Source organism: Gobio gobio (genome assembly GCF_949357685.1).
Source record: "Gobio gobio genome assembly, chromosome: 18".
NCBI lineage: Eukaryota > Metazoa > Chordata > Actinopteri > Cypriniformes > Gobionidae > Gobio > Gobio gobio.
The window spans coordinates 43,182,711-43,203,442 of NC_137111.1; the positions used below are offsets into that span (position 1 = coordinate 43,182,711).

Consider the following 20,732-nt stretch of genomic DNA (forward strand, 5'->3'; position numbering starts at 1 on the left):
TGGGCGAAAATGCCTTGTTGATGCTAGAGGTCAGAGGAGAATGGGCCGAAGACCCCACCGGGTACCACTCATCTCCACTACAAATAGGAAAAAGAGGCTACAATTTGCACAAGCTCACCAAAATTGGAGAGTTGAAGACTGGAAAAATGTTGCCTGGTGTGATGAGTCTCGATTTCTGTTGAGACATTCAGATGGTAGAGTCAGAATTTGGCGTAAACAGAATGAGAACATGGATCCATCATGCCTTGTTACCACTGTGCAGGCTGGTGGTGGTGGTGTAATGGTGTGGGGGATGTTTTCTTGGCACACTTTAGGCCCCTTAGTGCCAATTGGGTATAGTTTAAATGCCACGGCCTACCTGAGCATTGTTTCAGACCATGTCCATCCCTTTATGACCACCATGTACCCATCCTCTGATGGCTACTTCCAGCAGGATAATGCACCATGTCACAAAGCTTAATGAGTTCACTGTACTAAAATGGCCCCCACAGTCACCAGATCTCAACCCAATAGAGCATCTTTGGGATGTGGTGGAACGGGAGCTTCGTGCCCTGGATGTGCATCCCACAAATCTCCATCAACTGCAAGATGCTATCCTATCAATATGGGCCAACATTTCTAAAGAATGCTTTCAGCACCTTGTTTAATCAATGCCACGTAGAATTAAGGCAGTTCTGAAGGCGAAAGGGGGTCAAACACAGTATTAGTATGTGTTCCTAATAATCCTTTAGGTGAGTGTATATTAATAATATTAATTTACAGAAAACACCCTTTCTCTTTATAAAAAAGGACAGATTTTCATATAGCAATTAAAAATACACAGGCAGCTGCCGTCTAACTATGGGAACACTTCACACAGGCAGCAACTCACACAGGAACAAACACACACAAATGATGGCAATAAAGTTTGACATTAGCATTTCACAAAACTAACAACATCATGTTCTAATAAGCATAAAAATACACAAATATTGGGTAAAATGGTCTGGAAAAGAGCTTATGGCTTTCAGACAGAGCTGTGTACTCAGTCGTGACTCACGTAATGCTTGATGATCCACAGAGGAAATCACCAAGAAAAACCTTGCTGTGAGTGTGTGTGTGTGTGTTTATCACAGACAATAAGTTGCCATCCCACTTCAATAGCCATTACACACACACACACACACACACACACACACACACACACACACACACACACACACACACACACACACACACACACACACACACACACACACACACACACACACACACACACACACACACACACACACACACACACACACACACACACACACACACCATCATCATCATCATGTGTGTAGTCTAGTCAGCTCTAATGGATGAGTTTAATGTGACTATCAGTGGTGTGTGTGAAGAACATGTGAACATTTTGTGGTTTTTAATGTGGAGTAATGGCTGTATTTGAATGTTTTATTCAGATATAGAGGGATAACAGACGCTGTGATATGGATTTTGTGAGTTCTTGCCCTCTCTTTCACCCAAGGGCAATACATCACTCCACGTTTCTTTTACCCCTGGGGTAATATTTCTGTTAGTTTATCGCTCCCTCCATTTGTTGCCATGCACCGTCTCCCTTTCTCACTCGATCTAAATGGTAAATAGTCATTTTTTGTACTTTTTGGTTTGTTTATGAAGTGTGAGATAAACAAACACATAATCCCAGAGGAAATAAAAAATCATTTCTCAGCTGTTTCTCCAAGACTACAATGAGATTAAATAGAAAACAACTAGAGACTTTTGTTCTCCTACTTTTCAGATGTTTCACTTGAGAAAATCTGCAATCAATGACAATCAAATTTATAATCATAATGATATGAGCTGCTATCCACACTCTGTATGTGTGACTCATTTCTGTCTATTTTCATTTCTCTCAATACATTTCAGGGGGAAAAACTGAGACAAAGTTCATACTTAAATGCAAAACAACTCCTTTACAGCTTATAAGCAACCAAGTCAAAGGCAATGCATATAGTCATAAATATTACTTTTTTAGCCTCAGGCACTTACTTTTAGTAAGCATTTGTGTTAAAGCTGTACTCTTAAATCACTTTAGTGTGAGATACTGTACTATATCTTCTTGTAAAGCCATACAGTTAAGCCCTTTCTGTTCAGGCACTAGTGTGGGCAGTGTCTCTCCTGGATGGCTGTGGGGTCAAACCCTACATCTGCCCTGCCTACATTCACCCTGTCTGAATTATTATGGATGAATGAATATTTCATAGGTAAGGGGGCACTTAGACAGGAATGTTGACTTTTTGTGAGAATGATATCATAACCACAGGATACACACAGACACACTAATTAGAGTGGATCTCTGTCATACACACACATACACGCACATGTCATGGGGAAATGGTCTGGGATGAACACAACCGCAACAGACACTGTATGATTGAGATATACATGTACATTGCAACCTCTTATTATAAAGATATTCAAATCAAATTCTCACTCATGTTCATGTTTTTAAGTTATGTGTCATTTTTCACGTGGCATAGATTAATTTGTACTGAAATGTAATTTGTCAAGTCACAAAAGTAGAAGCTTTATCAGATTGTCAGGTTATATTATATATCAGATTATATACAAATTATATAAACAATATATTTACTATATATATATATATAATCATTCTCGATTATCATATAATTCTCGATTATCAATGATTTAATGACTCAATGACTGTCACTTGAATTGGGTCTTGAACAAATTAATGTTTTTGAATGAATCGGTTGAGTAAATGATTCAATTAATCACTCATTAATATATCACTTAATTTGTTTCTGAATGAATCAGTGTTTTCGAACAAATCATTTGAATGAATGATTCAATGACTCACTCATGAATCGAAATGGACAGTAACATCACACAAGTTCATGAATGACCCCTCACTAATTTACACCAATAATAACAGACTTTCTCATATGTCTTCCTCATCTTGACTCATTTAAGACACATCCTGCTCTATTTTAGCATTACAAGTTTCATCGTTGCCCTTCCATAGAGTAAAACCATCCGGCCCACTAACAGTTCTGCGATATAGCAATCGTCATCGTTCATTCGAGTCCGTACTTTCTGCACATGGAGTATGTGTACACAGAGGCCCTCTCTGCACACTTTCAGCTTTCATACTCGCACTGATCAACTGACTGATACGCCCAGCTTCCTTCCTTCCCTCTCTCTCTCTCTCTCTCTCTCTCTCTCTCTCTCTTCATTCTCTCTCTTAAACGATGAAAAGAAAGAAACAAATGTTCCCCTTTGGACAGACAGAACACAGGCTCTTTTAGCGCTGGCCGAGCATTTGGGCTGGGCTGAAATACGACATTCGCTGTGGAGGGCCAGACATGTTACGGCGGGCACACTGTTAATATTTGTACGGGTGTCTATAAATGGGGCTGATAGGCACTTGATAACATTGTGAAATTGATCTGCACAGACTGAGGGTAACGCGTTCTTTAACGCGACCGACAGAAGAAGGTTTGGAGCTGTAGAAAAATAAGCAGGCTCAAATGGATTTTGCTGGATTTTCTGCTTTTTTGAGGGACAATCAAAAATATTTGAAAGTACTTATTAGACTCTTATTAATTGCTAAAAACATCAAAACTGTAATCAACCAAAAGATGTGATGAATTTGCAGACAATTATTTTCATCAATCATTTTTCATGTGCCATGTGTCATTAAAATAGTTCATAGTTCTGCAGAAATCCTAGGCCTACTTTTGACTTTTATGTGACATTTACAGACAACACTCTAATTAAAAGACAGGGAAAAATTTAATTTGGTAACTCAAGGAAAGCACTCATTCAATATCAACTCGGTATCTCAGTAAACACAACTTTCAGGGCAGGCTGATAAAAAACTTGGATCAACTCGGTATCTTGTAAACAGCTTTAAGGCAGACTGATAAAAAACTTGGATCTCCCAAAACGCGAACAAGCGTTTCCTATTTTTATGTGCAGTATGCTTCAGATGGTGTGTGTACAGACTTCAGGCGGCCCACCTGAGGATGAGAGTAGTCTGAATTTGTTCAACAGGGTTACCATCAGCTCTGAAAATGCATTGTGTTAAATGAATGTAGCCCTCCACCTGTTTTGTCCTCCACCGTTGTAGTTGACAGTTGGTGGGCGTGAGTTTATGCGTACGTCAGGTGTGGAAACCGAGGCCTCAGATGAAAGTGTGCTTCCGTAGTAACGAACGCTGGAGACGTTTCTACATCTGCTAAGATCACTGCACCTGTCTTCTTTTTCGAACCACTCGCACACTCACTCTCTGTCCATCTGAGAGTTGTCGTGATGTCAGAGCAGTGCGTGACCAATCCCATCAGCCCATGACAGGAAGTGGGTTTGTGCCAGTGAAGTGTGTTGGGCGGTAAACTAAAATCCAGAACAGAGCCTCTATTCAACCTCAAACTGCACACGCCACTCTGTTTTCAGATTTTTTTTTGCCCCTCAAAAATTTATTTTAAGGATATCAGAAGTGCTCTGGGAGAAAGACGATCCCCAAAAAAGTAACTTTCGTACTGATTTCAAATATATGCATGAAAATGAAGAAATTATTTATAACTACATAAATTAAAGCTGCATTTACCTAATTAAAAACCACCTAATTTTCTCAAACAGTTCTCGTCAGTTGGAAATTGTAGAAAGAATTTCGAATGGTCCCGTGGGAATAAAGAGTCTCTTATATTATTATCTCGGATCCTTGATTCATTCTCTAGGGCAAGTTGGAGCAGGTGAGATAAAGACCCTTCAGTAGTGCCCACATCCATCAGACAATACACCAGCCAGAGGCAGTCACCCACCGCTTTGTGTTTTCTCTGTGTTTGTAACGCCCTCTTTGCTTTTCCTGTTCAGGTTTTATGCAGAAAAACAGCATTAAAGACAAAAAGGGTGTAACAGCACACATGTGTTTGTGGGTTTTTTTGTGACTTCAGTGAGATATTACATATGTGTTTTTGGATGTGTGCATTTATAACACTTCTTGAGGAAACGTTTTTCAAAAATGATCATTTGTAAATGATTAATGACTGAATTGTGAAAGACTTGTTTCACAATAGTTTTTCACACCTAATTCACAACATAATTCTCATGATGCTCTTCTTTTTCTCAAATGTGTAAAATAGTCATAATAATCAACAATTAGTTGCATCCGAAGTTTTGACTGTCAGTGTGCATGCCAGTGCTATTGCATTCATATGTGCATGCACCTGCATATGAGTGATTTGGTGTTTGCTTGGTTTTGGTTGACCTAGTTGTAACTCAAACCAAGAAACCCTTCTGACCCAGATGATGCGAAATGCAATTGACTCTTATAAGCACACCGTGTCTTGAAGCAAACATGCATCTAACGGAGGTGTTCTGCTCTCTGCTGGCTGTACACAGCTGGAATGTTCTGAAATATAATGCCTGGGTTTTATAGGACAAAGGAACGAGCACACTTTGTGTTAAGAGTGTGATTTAGGAGCGCATTCCCGTGCCAAACTAATGAAATTCAAACGCAACTGAGTTTCAGCGTGAGGAATTTCACCCGGCCCTTCAAATGTGCAGCTCTCAGAGGAGACTGACTGTCTGATGGCTTTATTTGAGATTATTCTGGAAGATGGAGTGGAAATTAGGGAGGAGATGACAGAGAAGTTGAAAGACAGAGGTGTTCTGATGAGAACTGCTTGAGGTGTTAAAGGGCAGGAAGAGACCCTTGATTTCAAAAGGCAAGCGCCCACGCGTGTGTGTCTGCGACATTATTTGACTCTTGCAGCTTGCAGGAGTGTGAGAACTGATACAGAGATATATCTGTCATGCAGAATAGGTTTCAGTCTTATAGTTCACACAATTACAATCGTTTACTTAGCTATCTAATATATCTACTATATATAATGTTGTTTAATTATAATTTCTAGAATTATCTAACCCTAACCCAGCATTTTTTTTTAAATAAGTTGGCTGTTCCCCGCCAGAGTTTTTCATTTTCACAAACATTTCATGGCCCCCAGATTATTTTGTTGTATGGGTATCTGAACATGCAATGTATTTAAACAAAAAACCTGTTTTATTCTAGCTTCATGCATTCTTTTTTAATCAACACTTGAATGTGGGTACGTTTCATAAAAAAGCACCATTTTGAGCAAAAAGCTGAGAAAACCGAAGACTTTTATCAAAAGTCTACATCTTTTTATCAAAAACTACATCTGGATCAGATTCAGAACGATGATCAAAACATAGATGGAGTAGATTGAAAGCTTCACAGTCCTAGCTCGTCCCGGGTCGACATTTCATTAACAGTAGGCCGTTTTGATTTATATGCTGTTTAAAATTGATGATATTGTTATTTTCAGACTGTCCTCAAAAAAAAAAATGACTCTATGGGTCGTTTTTTAAGCACCTTATTACGAAGTCATGCGCCCTCTAGCTGGCGTAAAAATAATGACAGTGTTGTGTTACGTCTGTCGTCAATGACGTATGACTGTCGTTACCAATCAAAAAGCGTGTTCATTTAAATGCAATGTGTGGACTTTTTATCACCATTTGTCATATTTCCATTTAGCAAAAATCTTTTTTTTTTATTAACAACTGCACCCACCCCACCCCTAAACCTACCCAGAGATTTATAGTGCATATACACTTTATGAGCACATGCGTTCCCTGGGATCGGACCCACGATTACATGATCACATGATGTTGTATTTTGCAATGCTCTATCAATTGAGCAACGCAAACCCGAGAATATGACGCAGATAAAAGGAAACAAAGTATTAAAATGAAAGTGTCCTGTTGTCGATAGGGGCACAACTATAGTAAACGCTCCTATGGGTCGTATTTCAGGGAAGTGACCAACGACCTATATAGGCGTATTGGTTGTAGGACATGTTGGTTATTTTACATGTGCACATGATTACATATGCTTTCACTTGTTTTTGCATCTTCTTCTCCTGTGTTTTGATCAGGAGATTCAGTACTCTTTCAGGAGAAAATAGCGCCCCCTACCGCATAACAGTGAAAACACGGAAAGCCGTAAAATCTCGTCTTTGGCGGGGAAGTACTTTGTCATAGGCAAGGAAAGAGATAAAAGAAAAACCTATAATTTAAAGGTTTTGTCAGATCAAGTTCACTTTTGAGGACAGTTTTGTCCACAAACTATAGCTAAGCATATGCACAAACAAATCCAGTGCTTGCCTTTAAAGGGGTCATATCATACTTTTTTTTATTATTTATTTTCTTCCCTGATGTCCAGTGTTAGTAAAGGTTTTCTTGTGCCAAAAAGGGTCATCATTTAGATTAGTCTTGCCCATTATACACCTTCTCTCTCAGCCTTATAATCAAATCGTTTATTGCTGCTGTGTCTTTAAGACTTTTATATCGATGTCTTCTGCATATGTGAAATAAGACACAACGTTCATTACTTTTTCTCTCGAGACAATCTGCACTGAAATATGCTTCTTAATCTATTCAGATCACACTGGAATGATCAGCGATTTTGTTAAATAAATAAACTTAAGACTCGTTTCTAATAATGGGATTCATCTGAATGATCTCCAGAGTTAGACCGACTTCCCCACTAATCTTATCTTCAGACCTTCTCATTTTTATAAATAATAGAATTTATTCTACTTCCTCGTTCAGTTTCTGAACTTCAAACAGACATCATTAATGTGTGGCGGTCATGGTCATATGTATCTGTCTGACGTCAGAAAGTTGTGGAAGTGCGGAACGAGACATGTTAGAAAGTTTTGAGCTAGGAAAGTTATAGTTTTCATGGCACAATGAAGTCTTTTATCTCAAAAGATCAAGGATAAATTGATTCCTCATGATATGACCCATTTAAAATGTTGAAACACTATGCTTTGACAGAGAGAAATTCTCCTTTTCCCAACAAGCTTGGTGTGTGTGTGTGTGTTACTGGAAGTCTGGGCACATCTCGCTTCTTCAATTAGGCTATTTGCAGAATTTTCCTCACTGTTAAAAATGGCAGAAAAATAAACAGATGATTCACTATAATGTTCCCGTAACACTCCTCCCTCTCCTTTCTGTCTCTCCTACCCAATTCCTCTCAGATGTTTATCATGCACTGTGAGGTGCTTTATTTTGCTACTTTATTAAATTAGTCTTTAAAGCTGCTAATGGTGTCTGCTGGTTCAAAGAATAAACACAGGTTGAGCTTAGAAAATGACGGATGGAGAAATTTAGAGTGTGTGACTTGTGCAGGGGTGTAAACACCCCGATGCCTCTCTTGTCAGAAAAGAAAATATGACTGGGAGGTGAAGATAACGAGGACAGAATCATCCTTTATATCCTCAAAGACACGCTGAGCTGTAGCTCCAGGATCTGCAAGGATTCATTGCATGCATGCTATGGCAGCCATGCACACATTCAGTGGCTAAATCTGCACTGCATGCTTGACCATTTGTTTTCACTGTAATGAAACGTCTGTTCATTTTTCAAACGCATTCCATTCATTTGCCATCCGATATTGGCTCTATTCATATTTAGCGTCAGTGGTGACGAAAGCTGCCACTCGCCGTTAGCGATGTCCACTAGCGCTGCTTTGAAGAAACATTCTTATGATGCATAGATAGCAGAACGACTGTTAATAGCATTAGTGTGATGATACCACCATTCAAAATTGCAGAATGCACGCACAAATGTTCTCCCATAGGAACGAAAGATCTCAAATGAAGAAAAAGACAGCAGATGTGATCCCTTTAAAGCGTGCAATCAGACTTTCCCAAAGAGCCTAGGAGTTTTATTTATACTTTTATCTCACTATTTTTATCTACAATATGCAGAACTATGTTTTACGGGTGCGGCATGCATTATTTAATGGATGACACACCTGGCAGGTGTTTTTTTACACACACACACACACACACACACACACACACACACACACACACACACACACACACACACACACACACACACACACACACACACACACACACACACACATAGTAATGTATGCAAGTACACTCCTTTATTTACAGAAACAGAGGGATATCTGTGGAAAAATAACACAGCAATTGATTTTGTTAACAGATTTACATGCCCTCTACGAGCTGTGTGCCAAAATGCAAATACAGTCGAACCCGAAACCCCGGGTTCTCTTGTCTTTTTAATACAATATCCATTCAACTGGCATCTGTGCTCGAATGCTGCATACGCTTTTCTAGGAACTAACTTCACTTTTCTGAGGCATTTTTGCAATTAATTCTAACAAACTTGTGATTTTTTTGTTGTTGCATGCATGCATCTTTCGTTAAAATGAATGCTTGGCTTAAGTTGTTAGGCAATAACATTTATGCACAATGAAAAAAATGTTTGTGTATAATATGGTGAACAATATTCACTCGGAAATGGCTGGTAAATTTCACAAATAATTACAAAGAAATGTAATTTCAAGTGCGACTAAAGGGGCCACTTTATCTACACTAAGTATGGAGAGCGTTCATCATTTCAAGATGCCTGTGTTTCTGTATGTTGAGTGTGTGTGGGGGGGTCCCGTCTATCAGGTTTATCAACTTCGCAGGTAAACATTAATGAGGTATTATTCTATTGGCAGCACTATCAAAGTACACACACAGCCTCAGTCAGCCCGCGCCTGGGGGAGGAGAGGGTGTGGTTTTTCTCATGAAAGATGCCATCAACACAACATATCTGACAAAAGTATAATACACACAAACACGCACACACACACACAAACTGCAGCGCACATTTCACACACAAACAGCAAATTCAAAGTTCAGACTGCAGGTAAAAGTGTCCCGACTCAGATCTGTTTTTCTCACAACAGTGTGAATTGCACAAACTACATGGACGCTGATCTTTTCAATTCCGATTTGGGCCACTTTCATATGTGATGCAGGTCAGGTTTTGCAATGCAACCTCAGTATGAACAGTCATATTGGACTTCATGTGACTTTCACGTCAAAATTCTGCGCTCATGGGGGTCACTTCAAAAATGTTACATACCCAAAGTTATCAAGAGGTAGTCAATGAAACGACAGTGATGTGTCAGAACTCGTATTAGAGTGACAGCTCTATGTACAAGCAAAACATGAGGGCATGTATCATAAATGTTTAAAAACAATGCTCTCTTTTTTCATATTCTCGCCTTTCAATTCGCCGGCTTCTGTGGCAGATCACGCTATGAATAACACCTAATCGCTTACTTCCTGACGTCTTTCTATTGTTCTTTTGCACTTGCGGGTCAGTTCAGGACCATGATCTGTTCACACTGGAATCTGATATTGGCCACATTTTTAAAAAACTATGTGAACAGCCATACAAAACAAATCGGATCTGATCAATAAATCCGAATTGAGCAAAGTGTTCCGGTCACTTCCATACACATACGCAAGTTTTTTTTCCGGGTTTTTGCACTGGGCGAAAAAACATTTTTGATAGGGGATCTAAACATAACAGATTATTATTAACCATTTATTGTTTATTAAAAACAGTCTCATATTCATTGCAGAGTCTGAAGTAATTTCGCCTACTCCAAGCCTAATGGAAACGCACACAATTTGCCACTGCATTGTGTCTGAAGCACCTGTTCATTAGTGATAGTTGAGTGAGCGTAGGCTACAGGTCAGACACGCCATGCCAATGTGACCCGCTCTACAGGAAACTGCTCTAAAGAATCCTCACAGGCCAAACGTCAATCAGTCAACATGATGAATAGGACATGCATGAGGAAATATAGCATTACACGCATAACAAAAGCATAAACAAAGTGCCGGCATATTTTGCATATACTTTGCATTATTACATGTCATTGCATTTTACTAAATATAAAACCAAATGGCATTTGGTAATGTGATGCTAGCCTAGAGCTTTCCACAGACCATTCCAAACATTACAATTTTTTTTATTATTATTTTAATTATTATAAAGCACATTTTCACTCAAATTAAGTTCTCATTGCTGTAATACAGTAAAAAAAAGATTATAATACAATTGTACATTTATATTTATATATTAGAACATTAATTGAATACATTAATTTTTTTGAAAATTGGCACTTTGGCAGGAGGATGTGCTTAATTGACAAAAATAATGTTGAAATGCAAACAAATAAACAAAATATTCATCCTAACATTAAGCTTTCTCTTTAAGCAAAATATAATTTCTTTCTCTCTTTTTTTTTTTAAATGTGAGCCTGGCGTGTTCTTGACTCCTTCATGGGATTCACCTAACATCCCTTTTTGCACCCACAAAGTTTCACAATACATTTTATTTTCATTTTGAACACTTTGATTTATTATTTCAAACCAAACAAAACTGTGGTTTTGCTTGAAACACGTACTTGTGCTCTCCTTATTTAAATGCCACTTGGTTTGATATCTAGTGCAATACAATAAATTCATGACTGCGTCCAAATTATTTTCGGGGGCTAGTGTACGAACAAATATGACAAAATAGCTGTCAAAAAAACAACAACAACTCTGTAAACAGCAGCACTGACTTTATCCTTTATCTCTCACTCTCTCTGGTTGTGGTCGCGGCTGCATTAGTGTTATGGATCTGTACCCCAAGCAGGCCTTCAGTGCTGTGTTAATTCAGCGGCTCTAATGCGGTCAGGCACTGCTGACCCCGTTGGTCAGAGAGAGTGGCCACTTTCATTGAACCCTCTGTGTTTGCGGCTCAGAGACGCACCCTTACTCTCTGTGCCCAAAAGGCTTAATAACACACCACAACTGACATCTGAGGTTGGCAACCATCTAGACCACGAAGGACTGTTCGCTGTTTAATATTAACACATGCTGCTGTGCAGGTATGTATAAACCCAAACACGAGAATACAGGGAGACATCGAAATTAACACTTACTCACAGAAATGCACTGTACGGTACGTTTTGGGAACACACACACACATAAACACACAGTGGCTCTGTTCCCTGGTATCATCTACGGATGACTCATAGGTCTTTTAAAGCCGTCGGTGCTCTGAAAATAGTTCAAATACTCGTCGCCCCTTCTGAATACTCCACCTAACATAGAATAATATCAAAACTATTACGTACCTTCACCGATTTAGCAACAAAGTGCGCAATAATCATACCAGCTCTACAAAAAGAAAATCTCCAGGCACCAACTGATTATCTAATCTGTTTTACTTGGCACGTGTTCTAAAGGCTAAGCTTGGTTTTTACTTCAGTAAATAACACGGTATAAAGCAGACACAAAGGAGAGACTGTCTCATCTCATATCCCCTCCTCAAATACGTTCCCTCGCTTTCAGTTTTAACAGTCGTGATTTGCAGTCTAGCATGAAACTATATGCAGACAATGCATCAATAAAGCAGACACCACAACCTTCTTTGCATACTGCACTGGTTGCATGCACAAAGAAACGCACAGCATGAGCGGTGTGGTCCAAATCATAAATCAGTTCAAATGAATAATTCTAATACTTTACAAAACACGCCATTTGAGTTAAAGCAGAAAATTGTCATGCAAAGATGTGGTTACCAAACCAAGACAATGTTGCCATTGTCTGGAAACGGTCGCACACCTCGGGTTAACGCTCTTTTTGGTTGTCATTCAGGGGGAGTTGTACTCACGTCTTGGCTCTCGGGGTCCGTCCACGGTGACTTTGATGGCACGGTGGTATGTGGCGACCTGGGGTGGGCCAGTGAACACTGTGATGGTCAAAGTGAAGCTCTTTCCTGAGGACGACAGGAAGACAAAGAGATACAATGTCACTTGTCGGTTTGAAAATGTATTGCATGATCCAAAAAATTCATTTAATCCTGGAAATAAGCATCAACATTGTCAAATCAAGCTTGTTAGCATGTTCATGTAGCTTGCCATTAAAGCAAACTAAATTTAAAATAGACTTTTCTCTGAAAATATTACAATTTGTGAAGAAAAATGGGAAAATAGAAGCATGTGGTTTCAGATTTTTCAACCCCAATGTCGGTATGTTGAGTCAGATTGAGTGTACCAGCGAGGAACCGGGAAAGTATTTGTGGTTTACAACAATAACAAACATTGTGCGGGCAGTATTTTAGCAATGTGCAGACGACAAAATAATCTTTAAATTATATTTGCATACTTTTCCTAAGATGGAAAGTGGCATACAGGAATATCTATGTATGGTTGTAAAAAATAACTTTGTTATATAACGTTGCCCATACCGGAAAAAACCCTCAGGTAAAGATAGAAACTCCCTCAGGCTGTATGAAATAAAGATTCATGCACAATCCCAGCGAGGTGGGTCACATACAGCTGGGAGAAATGAATGAGTTTCCTCTGAAAAGAGACAGCACTACTGCTTTGATGCGCTTTCAAATGCGTTTATGATGTGGATTAGTCAGACAATGTGTTCCAGATTGTTCCCGGGACTCCGCTGTGTCTGTGTGGATGTGTGTGTGTGCGTGCGTGTGTGATCTCTAAATGCAATGAAGCTGCGCTTTGAGGGGGAGAAAGCCGTGGCTTGTATGAGGGCTATGAGGGTGGGGTAATTGACTGCAGAAATGAAAGGTACTTTTAATTCGCACACTGCGGCGCTTTCCACTCATCCGTCTGCAACTATTTAAAGTGTAACATTTACAGGAAAAATGTGAGTGCGAGGAGCGGGGCCAAGAGGAAAACGACGAGAAGGAAAAGCTTGTGAAAGAATGTGAGCTATGTAAGAGGTAGGGAGTTTTTAGGTGTGTAAACAAGATGGTTTGTAAAGCACAAATCGTTTAAGAAAAATTCTGCTGTGGGGGAATTATTTCTCCAGTAACTGAGGGATGCTGTTTTAGCCTTTTTATATTTTTGCTCCACAATTTGTTTACGAAATCTACATTAAAAATGCATGTCAGTTTATGAATCTCAGGAGTTGTGTCCCTGTCTTTGTCTGAATGAAGAAAAAATAACTGCTATGCTTTCAATTATTATTTTTTTTAAATCACAATGTTTGATTTCAACCGCATGCATGCATCAGACCACAGACAGACAGATACACAAACAGATTGGTAGATGTGGCACCTCTGCCGCTCCTGCCCACGAAGCGCAGGTCGTTGAACCGCGCCACCTGGTTCTTCATAACGGCGGACGCGTTTCTCAGCTCCGCGGAATAATTCTCATCATTCCCCGCCATCACCGTGACCAGAGTCCCGTCAGGAACATCACCCAGAGCCACCACCTGATAAACACACACAGAAACCCAACAAACCTAATCAGCAACACAAACAAACCCAACAAACCAAACAAATCCGGGTTGCAACCCTCAAAATAATTATTACAATATAATCTTTCTCACACTGAAATGCATGATTATAATGTATTGGCGTTTAATGTTAATATTATTCTATTTAGATTTAGCTACGCGAGAACATCGCTTCCTTCAGATATAATCTAGCCTATAAGAAGCAATTTGATTTAAATTAACGTTAGCTACTTTTGACATAAATTCACGGTTGTGAAATATAAAAATAAACACAATTTAGATATGAATAACAACTGCATATAGCCTAATAGTAATACATTCTTTTCGCACATAAAACATTATAACCGAAATTACGTTGCGATAATTATACAAAAGATTGCTATATTTCAAATGTATTATTATTAATAATAACAACAACAATAAATGTTCCATGCAGAGTCTCGAATGGAGAAAAAAGGTGCCGAATTGTCTCTGACGTGATTTGTTCATTTTCTGTTCATATTATCAGATAAGCAGAATTATGTCAGCACGCTATTAAAAAAATAAATATAAAAAATATAAAATCTGCAAGCAGTGTTTGAATTATTCATTGGCGATATATATTTTTTGTCAGTAGGCAAATTTCCAGGGCACAAACTGGTAACCTTGGCTCGGGCAACATAATTGAATTTTGGCGCCCCTATAGTTAACCAAACTATCTTACAGATCTTTAAAAACACATTTTGTTACTAGATAATGTTATATAAATATGTAAAAAATTATAAAAATATTTTTTTAACTTAATTTGTTGATGTTCCGGTACTGATCCTAACTGAAAACGCTCGCGCAGCCTATGGTTGCTATGGTTATCTCCTCAGGAGAGCGCGAGTTCTGCTCACGAGCAGCTATTTAGCGCGTTCCGGCTGACTTTTTAACGTCTAGCCATGAAATAAGTTATATTAAAGAAAATAATTTACCTTAAAAGCCACAGGCAGAGTTTTGTTGCACCTCCAGTGTGACGGCAGGACCGAGCAGAGAAAGTTTGGGCTGTCCGTGCGCACCAGCTCCCCGGCGTGATCGGCCAGCACGTCCACCACGGAGCGGCTCTCCACGGGCCGCCCGGACCGCAGTGGACCCGGTGCGCTCATACTCGGGCTCTCGGGCACTTTTGGGCACGGGAACGAGGCGGAGGGCGGCGTGAACCGTCTGCTCGTGCTCGGGTCTACGGGAATATGCATCACAACAGATTACAAATGAGACCCCGCGAAGAGCTCAGTCACCCAAGTGAAGTAAGTACAGAATGTCCGCGGTGCTGGACACGGAAAGCTCCTCCGTGACCGTTTACTTTGTGTTGCAGTGTCCCACAAAGGATGCAGAAGCGTTAAAGTGCGCTCGAGTTTCCCACTGACTTCAGCAAAAAACCCAAAACCGCAAGCACACACATTCGCGCGCGCACACTCTCGTGCTGCAACTGAACTGTGAACTCTCAACGCACATGAAACTATTATTTTAAAATGCACTTATTAAATAGCATTTATTCCAGAGTGTGCACGGCAGGTCTTTGCTGCTCCTGGGTGTCAGTTTTACTTTCAGAGCGACACTTTCCGTCCTATCAGTCCAGAGTCTCCGAAAATAAAGTCCACACAAATTAATCCCAGTTTCAGAAGAGTTTCTGCAATAAAGTCCCTTTAGATGTCAAATGTTCTGTTTCAAAATGAATGTGATCAAGCGGAAAAGTGAGTAAAAAAGAGTTTCTGGAAGTCAGACGTGCGTGTATGCAAACGCGGCGCTCTGCGCTATGTAGACAAGAGTTATTTACTCATCTCATTATAGCCTGGAGTGCGCTGAGCGCTCCACCAATCAGTGATCAGGGCTGGGTCTAACCGACCAATCAGCGAACAGGGCCGGGTTTGATGCACTCATCAAACGCGCCGAAGCAAAACTGAAAGCTCCTCAGCGATCAATACATATTTGAATCCTGCTATGGCACATAATGGATGAAGGTTTAGAGTCTGACAGGTGGTAACCTTTAAAAACCACAGACAAAATTTTAATATTTTTTGGTTGGTTGTGTGCCAGTTTATCCTCAGGCTATATTGTTTAAAACAATGCATGTATAATGTTTTGGGAAATCCAAAAATAAAAATATATTTTTATAATAAGTTTTTGCTTCAACAAATAGGCCTATCTTTCAAACACGATTAGGAGGGTAAAACAGCAGCAATAACAATAATTAAACACATTCAGTTGCAATGTTCAATTTGTGATAACAAAATGTTGTCGCTTATAAAATCTCTGGTCTAACGTTATCTTCCATGTATCTAGTGCTGAATTAATTGAATTAATGGGTCTGCCCCATCATAACAGTACAATAATAATTATGAGAATTTATTTTATGAGTCTCATACATGGTATTTAATTAGAATCTAATGAGGTCTTGTGTGGTTGACACACCCTGAGCTCGCGCAGTCGCCACTAGTAGGCGCATGTGTCGTTTAAAAACCTTCAGTGGCTCCTCAAAAAGTGATATAAAGCAACATTAAACTGACACTGAATGCGAGGGAAAGAGAGAGAGAAAGGCAGAAAATAGAATGACAGAAATAAAGCGATTATCATCGGTTACAGATGCTCATCTGATATAGCCTATAGCCTAATTCATCCTTTTCTATAGAGTTAGGCAGTTTTCCCGTTTATTTCGAAGCTTATTCGTGATGAAAGCCTACAGAAAATGTCCTTATGTCCTCTAAAACTGACGCTAAAAACGCGATAAAATTAATCCACTGGCTGATGAAAGCACCATTTCAGATGAGAGTGCTGGGAAAAAAACAGATTATCACTCCACAAATGACCCGACAGACAGCTAATACAATATATATACAATATACAATATACAATATACAATATACAGTTTGAAACCAGCGTATATATATATATATATATTGCATAATGCATAATGCATAAGTAAAAATAGTTTTACTCTGATGGCCAAAACATTTAAATGCAATCAGAAAAACACTGTTTTTCTTATTTATTTATTTTTATTTGGCACAAATTATTATTATTATTAAACGTTTCCTATATATATTAAAATTGTAATACCATTTAAAATGATTTATTGACTACACTTGAAGCCAACAGAAATGTCTTTACAGCAGTCATTTGCCCTTTTAACAGTAGATGCATTCGTGATGGTCATTGCTATTATTTTTTCTGCTTTTATTCGTTATGTTATTTGCTCATTGAGTGTGTTTCTGCGAGCTATTTCTGTGCAGTGGGCTTGAGGTTTGACTCGTGCTGGCAGGATTCGTGCCAGAGTTCTGCGGGCTTACATGCTAAAGATGAGCTCAGTTTGAAACCAGCGTTTGGTTACATGAGAGGACATCCACTCACTTAAAACACAACGACAACAAACAAACAAAAACAAATGCACGTGTGCATAATAATTAGAATTAAATATAATAATTAAAAAACAACAACCGCAGTGTAAATATAAAAATAAAATAGATGTATTATTATTATCATCTTCAAATAATCTGTTATTTTTTTCAGCATTTTTTTTTTTTTACCACTGCTGTTTATCTTGATCTCGATGTAAGGAAATAATGTGAATATAGAACAGTCTCACCCACACTAATGGTGCAAAAATGTGCATCTCAAGGTCATTTGCATATTTCATCAACATCTGCTCGGTGGACTTGCATGCGTCTTCCTCTTTTTACGCCTTCCCATTTCCACCCGCCCGTTGCATTGAGTAACTATATTGTCGAAATAGATGCACAAGTTGACTAACAGCCTAAATACTTTAAATAAAGCAGAATATGCTGATTAATCACAGCAATGATTGAGTCACACTTTACATCTCAGTGTTTCTGTTATAACACTAGAAAATATAATAATTTGATGCATTTTAAATAGGCCTATGAAGTAAAACGCGGCGTTATATTGTTGCGCGCTTGTTCTTCTTTTTATAATATAATATGCCTATTATAGCTAAGCTACTACATATATAATATGTAGTAGCTTAACATGTGCTATAGTAGAAATATATTCGTTGACACATTTTAAACGACTGCATAATGATTACGTGTAAATATTAATTTAATTTTTGGAGCTGTCAAGATTGCGTAAATTATCTATGCTTTGGCGCCAGTTGTCTAAACATTAGTCATATTTAAATAAAACTGTTGAAACGCATCAAAAAGAATTCACAAAGACACTGTAACATAAATTGTTATTCCGAACACGAAAGTGCCAAGAAAGCTCCCCAAACACAAGCTGGTCAGCGGTCGTTGTGGATGCATATATCGGTGATTTTTCAGCATCTGTTCATTATTAATATGTGACCGCACGCGCTCAGACTGACTCCGCGCGGCTGTCATATTCAGACTCCGCGCGCAGTTTCTACGGTTACAGTCGCGCAGCAACGTGCCCTCCCTAATGACGCGCGTCCCTCTGATATGTGATCCGTGCGAGGCGCAGCTCACAGCGCGCGTCAAATACACATCGAGTAATCAAGCGCTGAGAAATGATGTGAGTTGATACAAAGAGCCACGAGCCCTCAAAAACAGCCCGAAGTTCAAACAATACACAATATCCCAGACACTGACACATGCCATCATTCTTTACAAGGGTATGGGGTTAAATGCCTCCAAGAGTAACAGATCCTTTTGATTTGATTTTCTCCCAAAACACTAAACAGCAACAAAATCCACCACAGCTCTTTCCTAAACCTGTTTGTCACTTTGCATTGCACAAGCATCCTGACTCATGAAGTCACTGCATGCAATTTCGTAAGTAAAAACAAAAAACAAAAAAAACATTACTTGACGTGTTGCATGATTCACAATGAGAATCCAAATATCATTTAAACGTTGAGAAAAAAACATTTATCTGAATATTGCAACAAAAGGGAATCCTCTTGTACTCATTTGCAAAAAGAAAAAAGTGCTGTGAATTTTCCCTCCCTTTCACAAAAATGCAAACTATTATAAGATAAACGGTAACACTTTATTTTACTGTGTCCTTATATGTTGTAGGGGAGAGCGGGGCACAACGTAACGCTTTTTGACCGTCTCAGTTTGTGTAAATCCACGTGGGGTTCAGAGTATTTATTTTTTCCCACATTAATTGCCCACATGTGGTTTTGTTTCATTAATACAGTGTATACTTTTTTCTTGATTTACCCCGAAAGAATGGAAGTGAACTGTGACAACATGCCCCGTAGGTGGGGTACATTGTAACATGACCAAATGACAGCTTAAAATGTTACCTTATAATAAAAAAATATCCAAGACAAACTAAAATATTTTGCCAATAAAATACAATTATTAACTTTTTAAAATAAAATAATGGCATTTTTTAATTATTAAAAAGATACACATTTTTGAGTTTGACAACAAACACATCGCTCAATACAGTTATACAGCATTGTTAAAAACATAATAATAATTAATAATTTCTGAACATTGTCTCTCAGTCATTATTCACCTTTTTCTCATGGTTTCTCAAAAGAATTCATAAAAGTATAGAATATAATATCATATTTCTAATAGGGGCTCATTGTAACGCAGTGTGACAACATGCCCCACCTGCACAACTAACCCCGGCTCATGTCTTCTGCTGTTAGATCAGCATTAAAGAACTATATCAACTGTTACATAACAGATATAAGATTAAAATAATATCCGATTTGTCTTATTTGAAATAAACACGAAAAACAGAGAAAAATAAACTCAAGAAAAGTACTTTTGCTATGGTTAAATAAATGTTCAGTGATATCTTCCAAAGATTTTTTAATTTTGGCGCAATTTTTTCTCTAAATAATGTTTTTATGGCAACTAGTAAATACTCCAAGTTTCGTCATCTCGTGTGGAAAGTGTTAAACCGTGTGTGTAACAACTAAGGTTGTGTTAGGTTAGGTTGTGCCCCGCTCTCCCTCTACTTACCATAGTGATAACAGTAAATCATGCATAATTACATGCAACTAACCCTCAACCAAACCCCAATCCAAACCTATGTAGTTAATTATTATTAATCAGTATTTAAATATATAATTACACTGTAACAATGACACCTTAAAATAAAGTGTAAGCAAATAAACTACTCATTTTAAAAAGTAAATGGCATGAAACATTAAATGGTCTGATGATTACAGTAAAGCACCATATACTTTATTTTAGATGGAAATTATGTAAATTTTCTAAAATATATTAAACTAATTGTTCAGCAAATGTAATTAAAAAAAAGTAACAAAAAAAAAAGTTGAGTCTAAACGCTCTACATGGGAGAAAACAAAAAGTATTTGGCTGGCAGAGAACTACTTTCCATAATGGGAGGGAATAGATTTATTGCAAAGGATGTGTAAAGTGGGCTCATACTGTCTGCTCCAATCAAAATGGAGATTCATTTGTAATATACACTGCAGCTCCAAGACTAACCAAGACTACTAAAAGAAAAACAATACTCGTATAAAATACTCGGGGGCCAAAATGGTTAAATAATCAGAATATTGGTTAACCATTGCTGATGTGGTTATTTTGAAGTATTTACAAAAATATCATGCATGACAAATCACGTTTG

The 20,732-nt window shown here is 38.4% G+C and overlaps 1 protein-coding gene across 3 annotated transcripts in view; it reads right to left on the bottom strand.

Moving 5' to 3' along the window:
- runx3 (RUNX family transcription factor 3) overlaps window positions 1-20,732 on the bottom strand; it is a 70,116-nt gene that overhangs the window by 18,168 nt on the left and 31,216 nt on the right. For 2 of the 3 annotated variants that reach the window (XM_079843324.1, XM_079843325.1), the window contains 3 exons: window positions 15,131-15,375; window positions 13,994-14,150; window positions 12,580-12,684 (listed from right to left, as the gene is read on the bottom strand). In XM_079843324.1, coding sequence (XP_079699450.1) covers window positions 12,580-12,684; window positions 13,994-14,150; window positions 15,131-15,375 — 507 coding nt within the window. Of the gene's footprint in view, window positions 1-118; window positions 176-12,579; window positions 12,685-13,993; window positions 14,151-15,130; window positions 15,376-20,732 lie in introns of all 3 variants that reach the window. The other variant, XM_079843323.1, reaches the window with a different exon arrangement.